Source organism: Sapajus apella, unplaced genomic scaffold, assembly GCF_009761245.1.
Source record: "Sapajus apella isolate SASKATOON/1434 unplaced genomic scaffold, GSC_monkey_1.0 scaffold51, whole genome shotgun sequence".
Taxonomy (NCBI): Eukaryota; Metazoa; Chordata; class Mammalia; order Primates; family Cebidae; genus Sapajus; species Sapajus apella.
In genome coordinates this window covers 8,961,394-8,982,958 of record NW_022436991.1, presented here as the reverse complement: position 1 = coordinate 8,982,958, position 21,565 = coordinate 8,961,394, and the positions used below count along the sequence as shown (strand labels likewise).

The window sequence follows — 21,565 nt, the reverse complement described above, 5'->3', positions numbered from 1 at the left end:
GGGCAGATCACCTGAGGTCGGGAGTGACCAACATGGAGAAACCACATCTCTACTAAAAATACAAAATTAGCCAGGTGTGGTGGTGCATGCCTATAATTCCAGCCACTCAGGAGGCTGAGGCAGGAGAATCGCTTGATAACAGGTCACACTGAATGGCAGAAAATACAGTATTGCTTTTAACTACTCTGTGCAAGGGATAAATGACTAAGGGCCTTGTACCTCGTTTCCTCCCCTTCTCTGAGATCAGTGAGCACTTTCGGAGCTTATAATGCAGGTTCAAGGAGCTAGGAATCACAGGTGCAGCTTGCATTTCAACTTTTAAGATCAATTGGTTAGCTTCCTTTGACTACAAAGCTCTTCTCAATTTCTCTAGTACAGTCTTAACTTGATATGAAGCACTTACACGAGGAATGGTGCAGACAAGAAGGCAGCTTTATTGTACTTTGGGGGAGAAAAACATGATTCCATTTAGTGGGGGAAAAAAAGCCATTGACACTCAGTAAGCAACACTGCCATCTAGTGGAATGGTGACACACCACCAAGACTTTCAAGACCAGATAGGAAACGTGAGTGCATTTGGTTTCAATTTTCACCATAAAACAGCACTTTTAATAAGCTGGTTTTCAGAGAACCTCAGATTTTTTTTCAGAAACTGCTTTTATCTTTAAAATGCACATGTATGTGCTTTGTTTTTGGTGGAGCGTTAAGAATGAGTTGTATTTTTCTTATTAAACCATAAAATTAATTCTCAACTTGAAAGTTATGAAACACTTTGGGGCAACCTGCCTCTTTGAACACCCATCACTTTGGCTTGACAGTCGAACAGCAACCCCTGATTATGATAGCAGTTTATAAAGAAGCAAAACTCAACTGTACAAGAATGACATTGTTTTCTCATTTCCTCTATTTTTACAATCTATGGTGCTAAGTATTTGTACTTCACTTATTTGAATTTCTGGAAAAAATCATTAGAACACACCAATAACAATTTTGCATAAACCACTTAACCCAACTCTTATTATGACTGCACAGTAACAGTGGAAGATATTGGTGTGAGGATGTGGGAATGCAGTTCTTAATGAATAATCAAGCAATTCTCCAGGTTTTAATTCACCTTTATACCCACGTGTTGCAGTGAATGTGTTGATTTGATGACTTCTATGAGCATATAAATGAGAATGCTTAATGAAACACCTGGATGAAAAAAGAAATAAAGTTGTGAGAATAACATATTGCTAATAACCACAATCTCACATCAGCATTTCTGTTATTACTGAGATTTCAAATTCTGGGTTAAGAGCCATGCTCTTTGGAATATCCACAATGGTTACTGATCTTGCTAATGGTTTCCTCTATTGCAACGTTTCTGGGTTTATGGTTGGAAGCACTCACGGATTCCAGAATGCATGAGTCTGACATGGTCTTCATCAAACCATATTCCTGGCAAATAATAAACTCCGTTAAGGATTTCAGAAAAGAGCCAAGCTCTGGGAGAGAGGTATACAAGTGTAGAGTAAGAAGTTGAATTAAAACATTTTTAGTTGCATTGTCTGTAGACAAAACTGAATGTTTCAATTCTGAGAACCTGAGATTGTCCAGAAAAAGTTAGTTCAGTGTGTGGGACATGAACAATCACAAAGTCAGAACCAGGTTATTTTGCATTTCTCACAGCAGCATTAACTGGGGAGTGGGGGTGGTACCTGAAGTACTATATCTGAATGAGCCTGGGGTTGTGGGAGTTGTCTTTTTTTTTTTTTTTTTTTAACTGCCTCAGCGTTCAATGCAATTTGCAATTATCTCCCCTTCCCCCGAGTCTGAAGCCTTCTTTCTCCCATATTCAAATTGTCTGCGTCATTCACATAATGCTACTATTTGGGTACTCCTGAAGCCAAAGCAATAAAAAATGCTAGGGGAGCCTTATATTAATTCAAACATGATGCCAAAGTCATCTCCAAAAAAGTTTATTAGCATGATTAAAAACATTTTCTTGAATAATAACAAAGAATTTCTAAGCATGAAAGAATATCAGTGGCTAAACCTTAAAACCAGTATTTGGAACTGAATGGACAGCTTTATTGCCAGTCTTCATTTTATTAAAAACAATCCATTGATTGGCTCCATGAAGTCGTGACTATTGCTTTGTCTGGGAATGAGTCCCTACTGCAATTAAGTATAAAAAATATCTTCCATCATAATTGGAGTGTGACCTGCATTAGAGAGTGGCTCTGAGTAAAGAGTTGATAAAAATCCACAAAGAGTTGGGTTTTTCTCTTTTAAAAACATTCCTTTACACACTACAAAGAAATAATTAGTATTTTGGCTTTTAAAATTCCTACATGATATTTAGAATGGCGGTCCCCAAGGGTCCTCCCTTCACATAATTGTGAATGCAGACCCTCTTCCGAGGGCACATCCCAGAGGGTGCGGACTCTGAAGACTTCAACCTCCCCATGTTTATACTGGTTTGAGAACAAAGACAGCGTCATCCAGAACGTAGTAGTCATTATACATGTCACCTTCACACAGGTATGGCAGTCTGGTGAAAGCTTCAATAACAAAACCGGCTTTTCTGAAAACTTCAGGCAGACTATTCACTTGTTCTTCCCAGTTCTGTCCCTTGATTTCCAAAATTTCCGATGGTTTCTCCCACTTGCCACCTACTAATACAAATAAAAACATTCAGTTAAATTCTTGAACAAACAAGTGATTTTAAAAAGGGAAGTAGGGAGGAGCCATATCTGTCAATGCCTTGGTATGTGCCAGGCCTGAGGGCTTCACAAGTTACCTTTTACACTTCCCAGGTACTCCTTGAGACAGATGGACTCAGAGATAAATAACAGACTCAGAAGGGCTGAAGAACTTCCCCACACTTGCAAGGTTAATGAGTGTCAGTATGGAAATGTAAGCCCAGTTTGTCTGGATCCAAAGCCCACACTGTTATCTTCTCTGATGGTTTTGGGTAGTATCTGCCAATAGACTGACTGGGGGGTGTAACGGTTAATGGGTTTGGAAAACTGGTCATTAAATGCTGGAATACTGAAACAGAGAGCAACATGTAATATTTGAAAGAGGGTTTTGGACAAATGCAAGAAAATACCACTGGTTGTAGTAAACATTACCTAGAGAGATTTATTAGGCTGAAAATAAAAATAGGCTCATGAAGGATTTTAATTTATACAAACAGATCATTGGAGAGTTTTTCAAGGGAAGTTGACCCATTCCCTGCCTTTTCAGAACAAGTTTATAAACATTAAGCTCCAGGACCAGAGAGGTGGAACACCAGGATGGATGCACCCTCCGACATTTCTTGGACTACAGATGAAGTCTCTTTCAGTCATTTCCAAACCTATGAGCAGGAGATGCCTGTGGTACAAGGGGATTAGGTAAGGTCCTCTAATTCACATACGAGCCCAGCACTGACTACAGACAACACACAAAGATGACAGCATATTTAACTTTGGGGGTGCTTTTTAGGTGCTATGGTGATACAAAAACTACATATATCCTTTGAAGTGTTAAAACCAGACTGAGAATAACTTCCTGTTAATGAGAAAATACATAATGAGCAGATGCCAAAGGCACAGACACCATGGTGGAGAGATTTTTCCTAACTTTCAGTGACGCAGATGACGCTCTTCCCATGTCTGGGGAATTGCCTGCCCAGAGTCTGGGAGAGAGGCAAGGGCTGGGAGCCGGCTTTCCTGGCCTGCCAGGGAGCTGAGGCACCGGCAGGCAGCCTGAGCCAAGCACACTTGCCGGAGCCCTGGAATGAAGAGCCAGTGACCCAGAGCAGTGGGGACATGAGCTTCTCCATCTCTGGGAGTGGAGCAATGGCAGTGAGACCAAGGGGCCAGGGCAGTGGTTGAGGGATGCTGACGACAGGGCTGACGGCACCCAGTGCTTGGCAGTGGCAGCAGCATGCTCTTCAGACCCATTAACTGTGATTTGGGGCATTCTTCCTGGCTGTAGATCCCACACAAGGTTCACTAGCCCTCCCAGTGACTCTAGGAGCTATCCCCAAATGCTTGCAATAAATTTCCTTTTGCTTAAGTCAGCCTGAGTCTGCTTCTGCTGCTTACAAAGGAGAGCTTTACTCAATCACCACTAAGCGTCAGGGGAGAGGCACGGGGGACAGAGGGCCCACATATTTGTTTCTCAACACATTAAAAAGGGGTCTCTGGGCCAGGCAGGGTGGCTTACACTTGTAATCCTAACACTTTGGGAGGCCAAGGCAGGAGGGTTGCTTGAGGCCAGGACTAGCCTAGACAACATACAATCTACAACAAAATAAAAATTAGCTGGGCATGGTGGTGCATGTCTGTAGTCCCAGCTACTCAGGAGGCTGAGGCTGCAAAGGGCCACAATCTTGCCACTGCACTCCAGTCTTGGTGAAAGAGACCCTGTCTCAAAAAAGGCGGAGGGGGGAGGTTTTTTTGGATTCAAAGCTGGAATACAACTAGTTAATAAAAGACAATTTATTTCTTCACTGCACTAGAATGTGTTGTTTACTAACTTTTCTCTTGTCTCTACCTGAAGCCACTTCTCCTTCTGCTGTTTCTTTGTTCCCAGCAGTTACTGGCCCAGAGTGGGACCCACAGCAGGTAGCCTGGACAGTGACTGAACTGTTCTGAAAAAATCCAAGTACGAATTGTCTGTCAAAGAACACTCCTTCTTCCTGGGAATATGTGCTATGTGCAAATCAAGATCCAAGAACATCTAACACCTAAGAGGACCGTAAAATCCATGGGAAAAAATGATACACACATTTCTAAATGTGCTCCAGGTCAAAATCTCACCGTCAAATGGTGAAGCTGTGTTACAAACCATCCTTACACAATTTCAAAAAGTTCCTGATTATGGTTGCTTCATAAGAGGTTCCTCTCTTCAGCTCTTCCCTTCTGAAAAAAAGAAAGCCAACTTTCCTTTTGAATACACACCCCAACCCGCCCCAGCACACACAGAAATGGGGACTGTGAGCAGAAGCAACCTCGCTCGCCATCTGCAAACCAATCTCATTCTATTTTATGTCGGTAAGGTTCGTTTTCTTCTCCTCCTTCATTTTATTTAAATCGCTTGCTATTTTTCACCTAATGCGTTTATATTTTAAGCTCCTTCAGATTAATTTTTAAATGTATAACATTATGGAAATTGCCTAAGGGGACAGGTTTCCTTTTTCCCCTAAGAAATAGATAATAAAGAAAACAGCTGAGAAAAAGTTTCACATTAACCTTGAAAAGTCTCTTTGCTATTATGCTGCTTTGGAGACGATCTGACAAAGGGTTGAAAATATTATTAAAATAATATGTACAAGTCATCAACAATTGTCATGCAAACTTGATGTGCACATAAAAAACATTAAACAATATTTGCTGAATAGTTTCAAAGAACAATTTCTATAAAAGTACTTTTCATTTAAGAAAAAAAAAACTACCATGACTCCTTCTATAGAGAATAGCCATCCCATAATGTATTTTTAAAATTCTGCCTACCCCTGTTTTTTATCTATGAAATAGAAAGTAGGGCAGGGAAGGGGGCAAAGTTCTTAAAATTAATTTTTTCTTATCTGTAAAGAAATACACCAAAATGTTAATGGGGGTTATTTCAGGCAAAAGGACTATGGGTGACTTTTTGCTTCTACTTTTAATAATCTGTTTTATTTCCTAATAAGCATATATTACTTTCATAGACTGTTTTAATTAGCATTATTTTAAAGAAGAATTCTCTTTTAGAGATAGATTCTGAAAGATATTTGCAGATATGGCTGGGATTTGCTCTAAAATAATATGGGCATGAGGGAGTAGGTGGGAGGAGAAAAAAACAAGATTGAGTGGAAGCAGGGGATGACTACTATCTGCTACTTTGATATGTTAGAAATTTGAAACCTAATATAATAATAATTTTTTTAAAAGCTTTGGGCTGGGCATAGTGGTTCATGTCTGTAATCCCTGCACTTTTGGGGCCAGAGTGGGAGGAGAGCTTGAGCCCAGGAGTTCAAGACCAGCATGAACAACATAATGTGACCCTCATTTCTACACAATAAAAAAATTAGCTAAGCGTGATGGCATGCACCTGAAGCCTCATCTACTTGGGAGGCTGAGGCAGGAGGATCACCTGAACCCAGGAGTTTGAGGTTGCAGGGGAGCTGTGATCGTGCTACTGCACTCCAGCCTAGGCAATAGAGCAAGACACTTACTTACTTCTTACTTACTAGATAGACAGCTTTGTTTAAAAGTCAAGAATTAGTTTCCAATTTACTTTCAATATGGTTTGTTTTGTTGTTGTTGTTGTTGTTTTTGAGACGGAGTCTTGCTTTGTCGCTCAGGCTGGAGTGCAGTGGCATGATCTCAGCTCACTGCAACCTCCACCTCCTGGGTTCAAGTGACTCTCCTGCCTCAGCCTCCTGAGTAGCTGGGATAATAGGCCCCATGCCACCACACCCAGCTAATTTTTGTATTTTTAGTAGAGACAGGGTTTCACCATGTTGGTCAGGCTAGTCTCGAACTCCTGACCTCATGATCTACCCACCTCGGCCTCCCAAAGTGCTGGGATTACAGGCATCAGTCACCTCACCTGGCTGGTTTTTTAAAATAATAAAAATAATCTTTTTATTCCCTCCACCGAGGAAATAAATCTTCAACATTTTCATTGGATACTGTGTTTAAAAAACAAATCCTAGACTATGAGGATTCTTAAAAGAAATTTTTCACAGGAGCAGGCTGTGGTGTGACATATCCAAACTTCTCTTTTTTGTTAATATGTTGCCTAAGTGGTGGGGGAAGGGAACTGCAGTTTTGTCACAAGTCCCTGCTCACATAGGAAATCACTGCAGTTGGTTTTCTCCCGCACTCAGACTAATTGGGAAGAAGGCAGAAATAAGCAGAGATATGAAATTCCAAAGTTACAAACGCCTGTTTTTTTAATCCTATATTACTAGTTTTTAAAGAAAAATGTTAAAAGTCAGATCCCCCCAACCTTGTTTTTTTTTTGAAACAAGAGTCTCACTCTGTCACCCAGGCTGGAGTGCAGTGGCACAATCTCAGCTCACTGGAACTTCCACCTCCTGCGTTCAAACAATTCTCTTGCCTCAGCCTCTCAAGTAGCTAGGGATTACAGGCATCTGCCACCACACCTGGCTAATATTTTTATTTTTTAGTTGAGATGGGGTTTCACCATGTTGGCCAGGCTGGTCTTGAACTCCTGACCTCAGGTGATGTGCCCACCTCAGCCTCCCAAAGTACTGGGATTACAGGCATGAGCCACCACGCCCAGCCTCTATTCCTTTGATAGAGACAGGGCTGCACAATGCTACCCAGGCTAGAGTGCAGTGGTGGCATCAGAGCTCACTGCAGCCTGGAATTCCTGGGCTCAATCAGCCTACCGCCTCAGACTCCTGAATAGCTGGGACTAATGGGCACACCACCACGCCTGGCTCCTTAGATCCCTTTTAAAAACACTATCTGATTTGGAAGGCTGAGGTAGATATATTGTTAGAGCTCAGGAGTTTGAGACCAGTCTGGCCAACATGGCAAAACCCTGTTTCTACTAAACATAAAAAAAAATTAGCTAGGCGTGGTGGTGCACGCCTGTAGTCTCAGCTACTCCAGAGGCTGCAGCGAGAGGACTGCTTGAGCCCAGGAGGCAAAGGCTACAGTGAGCTGAGATCCCACCACTGCATTCCAGTTTGGGCGACCCTATCTCAAAAATAAAAATAATGTGTAAATAATGGAATCATCCACTGTTTAAAAATAATTATGCAAAAGATGACTTGAGATTGAGACACTGCTTAACCTTGCTAAGTTCTGGCAAACCCAATTCCATTTTACATTTCTAATCAGTAAATACTATAAAATGTTTCACTGTACTTGTAAGGTGCTTGAGTCTGGGCAGGATACATGAGGTTGTATTTCTCAGACTTGAGAGAGGATCCAGTCCCCTTGGCTGGAGATGGAGCTGAGCTAGGTCTCCCGCAGACCTGAAGCTCTGAGAAGCCTGCAGGCCTCCTCCAGGTGATTGTACCCTCTTGTTTGGTTTGCATTTATCAGGTCACCACAGAGCTCCCAGCTCATCTCACATAGCATAAATACCAAAATATAACATGGTGAGAAGAGGGCCAGACGTGATGGCTCACACCTGTAATTCCAGCACTTTGGAAGGCCAAGGCAAGCAGATTGTTTGAGTTCAGGAGTTCAAGACCAGCCTGGGCAACATGGTGAGACCCCGCTGATACCAAAAATACAAAAATTAGCTGGACACAGTGGTACATGCCTGTAGTCCTCACTACTTTTTAGAGGCTAAGGCAGGAGGATGGCTTGAACCCAGGAGGTCAAGGTTGCAGTGAGCCATGATTGCACCACTGCACTCCAGCCTGGGAGACAGAGACTCTATTTAAAAACAGTAACAAAAACAAACACACAAGAAAAACCCGGTGAGAAGAGACTCGCATTACAAATGGCATGATTCTAACTTTAATTCTCTGCTGTTATGAATGGGGACCCATAAGTGAAACACTAAGAGAAAAAAGCCCCTGTCTTAAAGTTAAGCATCAGGCCACTTGGAATGACTTTTCAATTCCATTTACAGTAGCAAAGGACAAATTCACACAAATAGAAACATTGGGGAACATACGACCAGGCTGAAGTCAGACCAAAACCTTGACAAATTCCAATTTGTCTCAACCAATACTGTTTTACCTACGGCCTCCCCTGCCGCAAGAAGGGTTTAGGGCGGGTCTTTCCATTTGTGCACCTGAGTAGCTTTCCACCTTCACATGCCTGGGATATGAAGGCCAAGGTGGGGGACTTAACTTGGAAGACCACTGCATGTTGGAAAGTGCACTGGACTGGGTGACTAGTCCCAGCTCTGTGAACACACCTCGCAGACAGATGTCCACAACCATCTCTCAAATGGCCACCTGACACTGTGGGAACAGTTGCAGTGATGGCTGCAGCAGCAATCACTGCCTTCTATTAAATACTTACTATAGCTTAGGCAGGTGAATACTCCCTAGGCATCGTCTTGAACGTCACACTAACCGCATGAGGTCAATAATACTATCCCCATTTGCTAATGAGGAAACTGAGACGCTGAGATTATAATGCTGGGAACAGGCAGAGCTAGGATCTGAACTCAAGTCTGTGCTCTTTACAATATTGTTAATTAAATGAGATAAATGCTACAAGGGCCTACAAAGCAGCACACACGTGCCAGGAAGAAAACAAATCTGCTTAGCCATGGCCTGGCGAGCTCATTTGGTCCCTGCTCAGTAATCAAAGACATAGCAGGCTAAGCCAGGGCTGCATTTCCACAGGTGTACATCTTGCCTTTTATCATGTTTCCCAAAGGGACACCAGGCTCACAAAGGTACAATTGTGAACAGCCATGAATTCCTGGCAATCCCAACTCCCACAAAGCACAAACATCGCTGCTGCTCATGGGTTCCATCAGCGGCAGCAGCAGCGTTTGTCTGGGGAGCTTTGACACAGGGTACCGCACTGAACACAGCACTCCAGGAAGGCCAGGGTGCGAATGAGGGAGGAGGCTGGGAGATTAAGTGATTGGATCGAAGGAAAGCTTGTAAGGAGAGTCACAGACGCCCCAAACTTCTGACTCCAATATGGTGCCACCTCTGTGCAGGACTCTGTTCCCCTGGAGCCTCTCTAGGGCTGGCCTCATGTCAGTGAACAGACATCACGTGACCCAGCAGGTCAAGGTCAGAAAACAGGAGCAGTTGGGACAAGTGAGGACCACTGGTGTCTATTTTTAGTCTTATTTACATTGGGATTAAGGTAAGAAAAAGAACAGAATGGCTGGGTTTCCTACCCCAAAATTATAAGTAAAATAAAAGCACAGGCGAAGTGAGGTGAGAAGCCCATTAAACCACTCATCTGCTTCCTCCCACAGGTGTTTTAGGTGCCTGTACTGTCTCCGTCACACAACCACAGTACATAGAAGTGGACTACACTTACGAGGCTGTCACCATAAAGTGTACCTTCTTCGCAACCGGGTGCCCTTCCGAGAGACCAACACACCTGTGGTTTCGCTATGGCGCTCACCAGCCTGAGAACCTGTGCCTGGACGGGTGCAAAAGTGAGGCAGACAAGTTCACAGTGAGGGAAGCACCCACAGAAAACCAGGTTTCTCTCACTGTAAACAGAGTGACTTCAAATGACAGTGCAATTTACATCTGCGGAATAGCATTCCCCAGCGCACTGGAAGCAAGAGCTAAGCAGACCGGAGGAGGGACCACACTGGTGGTAAGAGGTCAGTCAGCAAGGCTTTATTTCAGTGCATCATTGCATCTTGTTCAGACCTGTAAAATCATTACCTCACTCACATGCAGAAATCAGGAGATAAATTTGCTAAGTGAATACCTTAGTCAGTAAAGGGTGTGATCTGAGCACAAGTCACCATGAGGTTTGTACTAAAGAACCACTCCTAACTGGTTGGACAGGGTGGCTCACACCTGTAATCCCAGCACTTTGGGAGATCAAGACGAGCCAATTACTTGAGGTCAAGAGTTCAAGGCCAGCCTGGCCAACATGATGAAACACATCTCTACACAAAATACAAAAATTAGCCGAGCGTGATGGCATGCACCTGAAGTCCCAGCTACTTGGGAGGCTGAGGCAGGAAAATCCCTTGTAACCCAGGAGGCGAAGGTTGCAGTGAGCCGAGATCATGCCACTGCACTCCAGCCTGGGTGATAGAGCAAGTCTCCAACTCAGAAAAATAAAATAAAAGAACTACTCCAACTCATTTCAAACATCCACTAACACAAAGTCAGTGATATGCTGGTGCTCTATTCTCTCTTCACAGTGAAGGCTAACCTTCACATGAGCCATGCTCATCCCTTTTGTATATTACAGTGATTTAGTGTAAAGTACCATGTCCAAAGGGAAGCTTGTGGTGAGTAACTATCAGCTTTCTCAGGAACTGGTCTGGTAATGCACCATCTAGAACAAAGTGCTAGAGAAGCCTAAGTGATCAATAAATTGGACCCACAGAAAATATGCAATATGGAGAATAAGCACAGATTTGGAGAGAAGCTACTCAGGGATCTCTGAGCTTTCCCATTCTGCCTGGACATCACTTCCTAATATTTGGTAAAACCCATGACAATTCCTCACCTGAGCAAGGACATCGAACACAGGTAAATTCTATCAGTAATTTCACCAAGTCATTCCCTTGAGAAGACTAAGATTAAGAAATTTCAGAGAAAAAAAAAGGAATTTCAGAGAAAAAGCTTTACATGATTCTGAAAAAAAAAAAAGAGAGAGAAAAGCAGCAACTCCTTGCCTTGCTGGGGTCTCTTCCCCTAGAAAGGACCCTGGTATGATGGGCACTGAGATCATTAAAACATTAACTCAAAATCAACCAACCCTTCTATTCTAAAATAGGACTCTGAGGAAGGGAGATCATCCAGTATTATAATCCCTGCTTTTAAACTACTAGGGTTCTAATGGGCTTTTGATGTTCAAATGTCATTTAACCTGAGTTTATTCTCACCTGTCAGCTAAATTATAAACCAGTTAATGCACATAAAGCATTTTAATAGTTCCTGGCATATAGAAAATAACAAATGTTAGCTACTGACATTACACACACAGCTTTAGAGATTTGTATGTCTCACTGCATTAGCCTTCTAAAAACGTTAGTAAAAGGAAAAATAGCTTGTAAAAAGATGAAGGTCTCAAAAACAGCAAGGCTTATGTACAGAAATTCTTCATGAGCAAAAGTGAAAGTGTTAAGATACACATGGCTACTTCCTGTCTTTTCTACAGATCTCCTAATTTAGCACTGGAGTTTTTTTATTTAAGTTGTATAGATGTGGTTAACTTGTTGGTTTCACAAATAAAAACACATGCTGCATAAACTGCATTCACAGGATAAGCAGTTATGGACTTTTTTTTTTAAGACAGTCTTCCTCTGTTGCCCAGGCTGGACTGCAGTGGCATGATCTCAATTCACTGCAACCAACCTCCACCTCCCAGATTCAAGTCATTCTCCTGCTTCAACCTCCCAAGTAGCTGCAATTACAGGCGTCCACCAACAAGCCCAGTTAATTTTTGTATTTTTAGTAGACACGGAGTTTCACCATGTTAGCCAGGCTGGTCTTGAACTCCTGACCTTAAGCAATCTTCCCACCTCAGCCTCCCAAAGTGATGGGATGACAGGCATGAGCCACCATGTCCAGCCTCATCTATGGGATATTTAGTTGGAAAGTACAGGCTATTCAGACAGTAAGTACAAATCTAATTGTGCTTTGTACTCCAAATAGTCAGGTAATTGAAGAGACGGCATGTTACTTAATCCCTACCCAGAGCACAAGACAATTTCTGCAAGGAGGGAGAAATTCAGAATGTGAAAATGGATTCAATAACTCTATTTCCAGAATATTATCATAAAGCAGGAAGGACACATGCAGCAAAAGTGCCTGTCTTTTAAGTACGCAGTGAGCACTGCGCTCCTCAATGTATGGCCTTCCCAGATTCTTTCACAGACAGGCTCTTTGGCTGTGTGTACTAGTTCCAAGGTTATAAATATTATCCTTAACAAATACATGTGAAAATATCTTAACCACATAGGCAGACTCTTGATGATCTTGGAAAAACATTTCTACCAGAAGAGATTTTAGATGCCCTTGAACAAACTGTCTGGAAATGTTTATCTAACTTCAAATGATGCTTTCCAATTTTAGTATATGCGCTGCCAAAGCGAGCACAAATGAGGCTTTATCTAAAAAGTGATGCTACCAATATGACAGATGGTTGGTTGAATTTTTTTTTAATTTTTAAAAACCAGTAACATTTTTGGCATAATACATTTAAAGAATTAATGAACTGGCTTTAACAATCACATACTTGAGTACCTTTTGAGGTCAGTTTTTATATGAATAGGGCAAGCAGAGTAAGCTCACATTTCACCTCTAACATGCAGTGTCTATGATACTTTATACATGTATTTGCAAGAATAGGCTTTAATAGAGACTGTGCTTCTTTCTGTTTTTGTGATTAAGAAATTAAGCTTATCAGCAAGGAACTGTGGAGTGTCCTGACAGCTCTTATATCACTGCTCTCTGTCTATGTGACTGGTGTATGCGTGGCCTTCATACTCCTCTCCAAAGTAAGTCAAATCTTCTTGCATGGGATGTCTCTATAACCTTGAATATTATCAAAAGAAAAACAATTTCTATCTCTCCACAAGTTATGGACCTCAGCAAGAGCTCATCTAATATTTTCCTGTGCAGCTGCAGGGAGGAACATCACCTGCAGAGGAGGTCTGTGGAAGAAAGCATCATACATTCTCATCACTGAAATTATAAGCCAGAGGACACAACTTAGTGTTTTCTCTTTAAAGCCAGTAACATGGGATTAAGAAGAGAACCATCTGCTAGACTATCTTTCTGCTGTAGGGGTGAGGGGAGGGGAAGTGGTGGGAAGATATTACTGTTATCTATGAAAGCCTTAAGAATGATTTTTTTGTTTGTTTTTTGAGACGGAGTCTTGCTCTGTCACCCAGGCTGGAATGCAGTGGCGCGATCTTGGCTGACTGCAACCTCTGCCTCCTGGGGTCAAGCAAATTCTCCTGCCTTAGCCTCCTGAGCAGCTGGGACTATAGGCGTACATACCACACCCAGCTAATTTTTTGTATTTTTAGTAGAGATGGGATTTCACCATATTGGCCAGACTGGTCTCAAACTCCTGACCTCATGATCCACCTGCCTCGGCCTCCCAAAGTGCTAGGACTATAGGCATGAACCACTTCGCCTGGCCAAAACGGTCTTTAATAACAAAAATGGGTTGATGAAGAGACTAAAAGCAGCCTTAAAATCTTCAAAAACGCCTAAAGTTATTGAGAAAGAATGCCTTTTTGCTATGCGTATAAGAAAAGAGATGTATACATTATGTTAGGATTTCTATAAATCCTACAATCAACATCAGTTTGGTCCACTAGTTTTTAATGGAATAAAAGCACCTTGGAAATGATGTAAAAATTAACTCTTACTCACTATCATTTAAGCATTAAGTCAGTTTAATCTTATTAGGGCATGAGATATCTGCCACCATTGTTATGAGGACATAAAATGCTTCATAGACTTTTCTTCTCTTCTTGGCAGTCAAAATCCAATCCTCTAAGAAACAAAGAAACAAAAGAAGACTTACAAAAGGTACAGACCAACACCTTCAAAATATTTTTTACACTGTGGCTGGTTCTAACTATTTCAAAACTGGTTGAAGTATTTTAAGTTTTTAAATATTTAAAGTTTCAACAGAATATCAAGGTAACTTTCAATCAACAGATACTGTTTCCTATTGCTGAGAAACTCAATGACAAAATAATCTCAATTGATAAACTGCAGCTTAAATTGGACAGTTCTCAACCATAAATTCTATTTAAGGTACTCAAATACAAAAGAGCTAAAGGTAGGCATACATCTGTTGGGAAGGCATAGTTTTTAAGACTGATGGCAATAAAGTAAGAAAAGTTCTGATGATGTGCAGTTATCATTGCTTGTATTCTCAAAGGAAAGATTTTTTTTTCTCATTGTCTTTATAGAAGAAGAGTGCTCGGCGTATTTTTCAAGAAATTGCTCAAGAACTATACCATAAGAGACATGTGGAAACAAACCAGCAACCTGTAAGTGTAAAATGTCCATGAAAAAAAAAATGTAATACAAATAGCATGTTTGAAAACACTAAGCTGCCAAGGAGCTGTCAATAACCATGTTTTCCTTCAGAAGACTCTGAAAGGGAACTTTCACATGAAATGCATTTTTATATAGAACCTGTTTTAATAAATACATAACAAAAGGCATCTGATACAATATTACATAGCCCCAGGCTGGCAGATGAGTGCCATGGAAACTTTCGGAAACATACTGGACACAAGCAATGTTTTCAATATACACAAGGATGCTTAAAAAGGATGGATTGAAAGCTACTCCATACAGTATCCTGCATACAGTGGTAGGCGTTAAGTAGATATTGCAAACATTTGTGGGTCGAATTATGAAAACAATTACTTGTTACTTATAATGCAAAAATAAATTGACATTAGAAATGAGGCAGCTAATGATATTTAAAGATGAGCATTTCCCCAGTGTCTGGAGTTGAACTGAAAAAAATAATACATCCATATCTATAATACATCTGACAGTGTTTTTTTTAAGTCTTATATAAACAGGTTCTTCAAATATGATGTTGTCTTAGCTTCAGCAGAACAGATACTTTGACTACACGATGCAAGATGAGATAGCTCAAATAAGCTAAAATGTGTACAAAATAAGGTTATTTTTATTTTTTAAAATTTATGCAACGCTTCACACATTTCCATGTCATCTTTGTGCAGGGGCCATGCTCATCTTCTCTGTATCAGTCCAATTTTAGTATATGTGCTGCCAAAGTGAGCACAAAATAAGCTGAATTGATACACTAGTAAACATATTTTTCTCTGAAACAGCAGCCAAGAGGGCAAATGCAACAGGAGACTGAATAGTTTTTTTTTTTTAGCCCAACTTTCACTTTTTAATTTTTTTTTTTTTTAACATGGAATGCTTCACGAATTTGTGCATCATCCTGCGCAAGGGCCATGATAACTTTCTCTATACTGTTCCAATTTTAGTATATGTGCTGCCAAAGCAAGCACTAAAAATCTAACTTTTACAAAGGATTTTTGCCAAGGAAAGAATATTGTCTAAGTAGTTGTTTCATCCTCCAGTGTATATATGGATACATAAAAATGATAAATAGTCTAATTACTAAGATGCCACACTGAGTAATTATAAATTATTTTTCTTTCTGAGGCCGGGACATGTTTCAACAAGACCAAGGTATGCAGCCTGAAGGCAGTCCTAGAAGTGAGAATTGTAAAGTTCCCAGCCAGGATTTTGACAATAGCATCCAAACAAGAAAAATATTTTTCAGTTCCCTCATCCTACTCTAAAAACGGATGGGGAAAATGGCAACCTGACCTTTAAGGTTACTGAATGGGCACTTAAGACCCAGAATCCAAGATGGCCCAGTGGTTTGCATGTTGCTTGGTGGGTGGCTTCATTGGTTACACAACTTTAAACATGGCTTTCTATTTATTATTGCAGGAGAAAGATAACAACACTTATGAAAACAGAAGAGCACTTTCCAACTATGAAAGACCATAGAAATGTTTTAGTGTTCAATTAATTCACTGAAAATCCAGCTGCAGGAGCTATGGCAGTGTTAATGAACATACACCATCAGATCTTAAAAAAAATAAAGGTAAACAGAAAAGACAACTGGCTACAAAGAAGGATGCCGGAATGTAAGGAAACTACAACTAACAGTCATTAACAAAATACTAAAACCCAACAAAATGCAACTGCAAAGTACCTTCCAAATTTGCCATGAAAAAATTCTATTTTAAACACGTATCCTGAGTTTGTTTCATTCAACGTGAGATGTGTGATGACTGCCATCCTGAAGATCTGAAGCTAAGCCATATGCCTCAGTCTTGAGTGGAAGAATCATCTTTGTGGTTTGTGGAAATCATGGGACAATTAAAATAAGTTGAGAGGGAGCAAAGTGACAAAATTTGAGTTAGAGACGTTCATTTTGAAAAGCACCTTAGTGAAAGTTACTTCCTCTGATGCTGTCATGGGGCACTGGGGTAGCTTGCCTGCCAGGGTATGCAAAGTAACTTACATCATGCTACTAGCAAAATGAGAACAGAATAGTGACTAGAATAAGAAAATAAAAACCAAAATACAGACAGTCCAAAGCTGAAGGTTAAACAGAGGAAATTTCAGAACAAATAAACCACAACTGACTCTAGATGTCAGTGTTGTGCCAAGTATCAGCACCAGGGAAGGTGTGGGCAACATGTCTACTTTACAAGTACATTTGTAATACTGATTTTTAACCAATTTAGGAGGGAAATGTCAATAGGAGGCAAGGTACAGCAAGGGTATTTATGGAATTCAGGACCACTTCACTAAGAAAACATGATACAAATTGTCCTTTGAAAGCTACTTTGGTATAAAAAATCTAAAGAACTCATAAGTATCAGTATTATTAAACACAAATTACAACCTTACAAACTACTATGTTTATGTCATTTAAGTGTTTCTTTTAAACTGGTATTGCCTAAGATGTATTCTTTTTAAAACTTAGAATTTTAAATACTTTAAGATTCCTTTGAAAGTGTTTTTGCACTGATGGCTGAAATCAGTGATATCAAACTTTTCCTGATCATATGTGCCCAGAAAAATGGACAGAGGAAAGGAGGGAGAGTGGAACCTCATTTTATTTGTGTGTATCTATGTATACATGTGAGTGCACATGTGTGTAGGCACATGTGTTTTGTGTATAGTGTATGCGTGAATATGTACGTATGTACCTTATACACAAAAACAGAAATTAAACAATGGCATAAGCAGCAATACAAATAAAAAATGCTAACATTTTCTTGCCATATTGCAAAATAAACTGTCTTGTGCATTCTGCAGTGTATACTTCCCTACTCTGAGACCACTGGCTCAGGTAAAATAAGAAGCTTCTAAACCAGACTGCAAAAAAGGGCAAGCATTAATACCACCAAGAGAACAGAAGTGTTGAATTCGATCATTTGCTTTTCATTTCTGGGAGTCATTACATTTTGGTACTGAATTGAATTCCAGGGCTGAAAATTCACTGTTCGTTGTGTAACTAATCAGGAGACAAAATCCCTAAGATAAACTAGTATTTTCTCACAATATGCCTTTCCCACTGTAAGCAAAAACTGTGTTTCAAAGATAGATTTTGAAGCTCAAATGTGGCATATACTTTCCCAAAGAGTTATATTCCTCTAGGTCATATATAAGAATATCTGGTGTATACACAGTATTCATGCATTATTCATCTATCTTGCCAACAGTATTTATTTTCAAACTTCAAAACAAGTTTTATTTGGGAAGAGTTTATTTTGTTAAAGCTACAAGCAAGCTTCTTTCCCAATTACAAATCTAGAGATCTAGCAGTTTCAGAGACCTCAGTGTTCAAAAATATATTTCAAAATTAACAACTAAACTAAACCCACACCGAAAGGAAACAGTTTTCAGAATGGTTTGGAATGTACAGCCATTGATTTCAGATGCCAACAATATTTACTGAGTGCTACACTATACAATCAAAGGCCTCTTTGCAAACTATCCTTGGGTCATACTGAACTTGCTCCACCCCACATAAACCTTATTCACACCTTCATGCTTTTGCACATGCTGTTCCCCTCAGCCGGGTACAATGCTTCAGATCACAAACACAGCTCACCCCAACATGAAACCTTCCCTAACTCACCCAGAGGCTAACGGATCTTTTTGTCTAATTCTTCAGTACTTTGCCATTATTTCTTAGCACAATCCCCTGCCATTATCTGTTTATTGTACAGATATTCTATATTCTGTACTATTCTGTGTTTTAAGAGCAAAAGCACAATTCTCATTTATCTTGGTACTTCTATTTAGTACACTGTAGGCCCTCAAATGCCTTTCTATCAATGCAACTTAACAATGTTTCTATAGAAAAATGCTTCTTCAGCATTTAAGATATGTGGCATACTTCAGTCCCTCACCATGAAGCCTCACCCCTTTCCATAAAGACCATTCAACAAATCCCTAACAGTTGTAATTATACTCCTATCTATGCCCAGAAACATTTTCAATGAAAAGGATTAAGCTGTAACTTTTTTTTTTTCTTGAGATGGAGTTTCACTCTTGGCACCCAGGCTGGAGTGCAATGGTGTGATCTCAGCTCACTGCAACCTCTGCCTCCAGGGTTCAAGCGATTCTCCTGCCTCAGCCTCCTGAGTAGCTGGGATTACAGGCACCTGCCACCATGCCTGGCTAATTTTTGTATTTTTAGTAGAGACAGGGTTTCATCATGTTGGCCAGGCTGGTCTTGAACTCCTGAAATCAAGTGATTGGCCTGTCTTGGCCTCCCAAAGTATTGGGATTATAGGTGTGAGCCACTGCACCTGGCCTTGTTTCCAACTTTAATGAAAATATTTCTACTTTAGGCCGGGCGCGGTGGCTCAAGCCTGTAATCCCAGCACTGTGGGAGGCCGAGGCGGGTGGATCACGAGGTCAAGAGATCGAGACCATCCTGGTCAACGTGGTGAAACCCCGTCTCTACTAAAAATACAAAAAATTAGCTGGGCATGGTGGCGCGTGCCTGTAATCCCAGCGACTCAGGAGGCTGGGGCAGGAGAATTGCCTGAACCCGGGAGGCGGAGGTTGCGGTGAGCCGAGATCGCGCCATTGCACTCCAGCCTGGGTAACAAGAGCGAAACTCCGTCTCAAAAAAAAAAAAAAGAAAAAAAGAAAATATTTCTACTTTAAATATGATGCTGATGCTATTTTATTTTTACTTGAAGTTGCTGTTGTTTGACTTGAGATGTTTTGTTTTGTTTTTAGCTCACTGCAACCTCCACCTCCTGGGTATGATCAGTATTCCTGCCTCAACCTACTGAGTAGCTGGAATTACAGATGATGCATGCCACCATGCCTGGGTAATTTTCATATTTTTAGTAGAAACAGGGTTTTGCTGTGTTGGCCAGGCTGGTCTCAAACTCCTCACCTCAAGTGATCTCCCCACCTCGGCCTCCGAAAGTGCTGGGATTACATTTCCCTCTTAAAGCTGTGTTACGGACTGTGTGTTTGTTTGTGTTCCTCCCAAATATATATGTTAAGGCCTCTACCCCCCATCGTGATGGTATTAGGAAGTGCGGTCTTTGGGAGGTGATTAGGATTAGATGAGGTCATGAAGGCCTGGGTAATGCCACCAGAACCCCTCTCTACAAAAAAATACAAAAATTAGCTGGGTGTGGTAGCATCCACCTGTAGTACCAGTTACTCAAGAGGCTGAGGTGGGAGGATTGCTTGAGCCCAGGAGGTCAAGGCTGCAGTGAGCTGTGATCACACCACACTGCTCTCTAGTATGGGCAACAGAGCAAGTCCCTGTCAGAAAAGAAGAAAAAGAAAAATAAGAAGAAAGAGAAAAAGGAAAAAAGGGGGAGAGTAGGGGAGGGGAGAATGTTTTGTTTTGTTTCGTTTTGAAACACCACAAAGCAAATTGCTGGTATCTAGACACCTCTAGTAAAGTTATACATCTAGTGTTGTGCTGGCAAATGTCTAACTACCAGCTTGGAAAAGAAAAAGGCTATTTGCAGTGTTTTCCAATTTCTACAGTATAAATACTCCCATCATGGTCAATTTCAATAATGGCCATGTTTAATAATCAGTTCACTAAATTCCCACCAAAACAACAATCAGCTCTCATAAACCAGTCCAAGCCAGCTGCAGCATCCACAGCTTAAATCTAGACAACCATGTGGAGACATATGTGCTGGTAAGAACTACTTTCCTAGGTACACTTAAGTGGAAAAAGGCAACAAAAATATCTATAATTGCGTACCGCCTGTGTAAGTAATTTTTTAAATGTACATATGTACTTGTATTTGCATAGACTATCTTTTAAAGAATATTCAAGATATCAGAACAAGACTGTGTAATTGGACTGGATGAGAAACTTTTTATTGTAAACCCTCTAGTAAGTTACTTGAATATTTTTTTAAATTACTAAATTACTTTTTTAAAATTATGATTTTGAAAAATTAAACCTCATTAAATGTTTATTTTTATAATATAATTATCCTTTTCTTGACTACATATCTTTCCTTTTTTGGGGGGTACTTAAAAAAATTCACACTAGATTCAATAACCCCTAACCAAAACTGGGTCAGTAAACCAAATAAACTGAAATTCGAACAATATTTTTTTTTCATTTTGTTTTTTTCCAATACAAAACTGCTACAGTTCAACTTCAAGTCATTTACCAAAACAATTACATAAGTAATCATTTCACCTACAACTACTTTTAGTTTAAAAAAAACAAATTAAGCCAAGTATGCAAAGCACACTGGGATATCCTAAAATAGTCCAGTATTCATGAATCTACACAGCAAGACCATTTTGCATCTCCTGGTCCTCACGGTTTTACATGGAAATCATCAGGATCTAATTAGTGACTCAGAGAAAGAAAGCAATAATAGAGTGCCATGGCACAGTGTGGGAAATTTATAGGTCACTAGTCACCCATAGCAACAAGCCTTCTTATCTCAGGTCTGCAGTGTGTCACATGCCAGACTCTCAGACTCAACAGGCAATTCTGCACATCCACAATCAAGGAGCTTGTTTTCCACCCTTCATGGAGATGGCCCTCTTGTCTAGTTTGACTTCCTCTTCATTTTTAGCATCAGAAACACAATGAAATAAAATTCACATTAAAGTTCTATCATGAGGTTGCCCAACAGGACACAGGAAGCCAGGATCTTCCAACCTGATGACTAGTGAGTGCGATGCAGACAGCTGCAGCTGAAGCTTAATTACACAGGTAGGAGCAGCACTGAAGAGGTTGCTGACTCAAAGAAGGAGGACATTTACTAGTTTTTTTTTCACTGTGCAGCATCTAGATGATGTATGTACACTCACATGTAAAAGCAGTTTTTTTCTTTGCCATGACAAGCCACTCGACAACAGGAATGTAAAAATGGAGATCTA

At 40.5% G+C, this 21,565-nt stretch overlaps 2 protein-coding genes and 2 non-coding genes across 10 annotated transcripts in view; 1 reads left to right on the top strand and 3 right to left on the bottom strand.

The window, feature by feature from the left end:
• Positions 1 to 411: 411 nt before the first annotated feature.
• METTL9 (methyltransferase like 9) overlaps positions 412 to 21,565 on the bottom strand; it is a 50,162-nt gene continuing 29,008 nt past the window's right edge. Inside the window, exons 5-6 of one of the 5 annotated variants that reach the window (XM_032242930.1) lie at positions 2,517 to 2,660; positions 412 to 1,194 (exon numbers count right to left, since the gene is read on the bottom strand). In XM_032242930.1, coding sequence (XP_032098821.1) covers positions 1,106 to 1,194; positions 2,517 to 2,660 — 233 coding nt within the window. In that variant the 3' untranslated portion in view covers positions 412 to 1,105. Of the gene's footprint in view, positions 2,661 to 13,710; positions 14,132 to 21,565 lie in introns of those variants that run through there. The other 4 variants (XM_032242931.1, XM_032242932.1, XM_032242933.1 and 1 more) reach the window with 4 other exon arrangements.
• On the top strand, positions 4,123 to 18,718 carry IGSF6 (immunoglobulin superfamily member 6). 3 transcript variants are annotated; one of them, XM_032242935.1, is made up of 7 exons: positions 4,123 to 5,030; positions 9,901 to 10,260; positions 13,016 to 13,122; positions 13,247 to 13,276; positions 14,117 to 14,167; positions 14,557 to 14,637; positions 16,097 to 18,718. In XM_032242935.1, the coding sequence occupies exons 1-7, from the start codon at positions 4,754 to 4,756 to the stop codon at positions 16,154 to 16,156; spliced, it is 966 nt and encodes a 321-aa protein (XP_032098826.1). In that variant the 5' UTR covers positions 4,123 to 4,753; the 3' UTR covers positions 16,157 to 18,718. The 3 variants fall into 3 exon arrangements, with proteins under 3 accessions (XP_032098826.1, XP_032098827.1, XP_032098828.1); XM_032242936.1 differs by lacking the exon at positions 13,247 to 13,276; XM_032242937.1 differs by lacking the exon at positions 16,097 to 18,718 and having other exon boundaries at positions 13,204 to 13,276; positions 14,557 to 14,615.
• Positions 15,304 to 15,410, bottom strand: LOC116526756. The gene has a single exon (XR_004258259.1). It is a non-coding gene; the product is annotated as a U6 spliceosomal RNA (small nuclear RNA).
• LOC116526763 lies at positions 15,540 to 15,645 on the bottom strand. Its single transcript, XR_004258265.1, has one exon. It is a non-coding gene; the product is annotated as a U6 spliceosomal RNA (small nuclear RNA).

Bases quoted from the DNA above. Each gene is read 5' to 3' on its own strand.
- IGSF6 (XM_032242935.1), top strand. From the start codon at position 4,754: ATGATACACACATTTCTAAATGTGCTCCAGGTCAAAATCTCACCGTCA. The intron at 10,261-13,015 runs GTCAGTCAGCAA...TTTGTGATTAAG, and splicing joins GACCACACTGGTGGTAAGAG to AAATTAAGCTTATCAGCAAG. The intron at 13,123-13,246 runs GTAAGTCAAATC...TTTCCTGTGCAG, and splicing joins CCTTCATACTCCTCTCCAAA to CTGCAGGGAGGAACATCACC.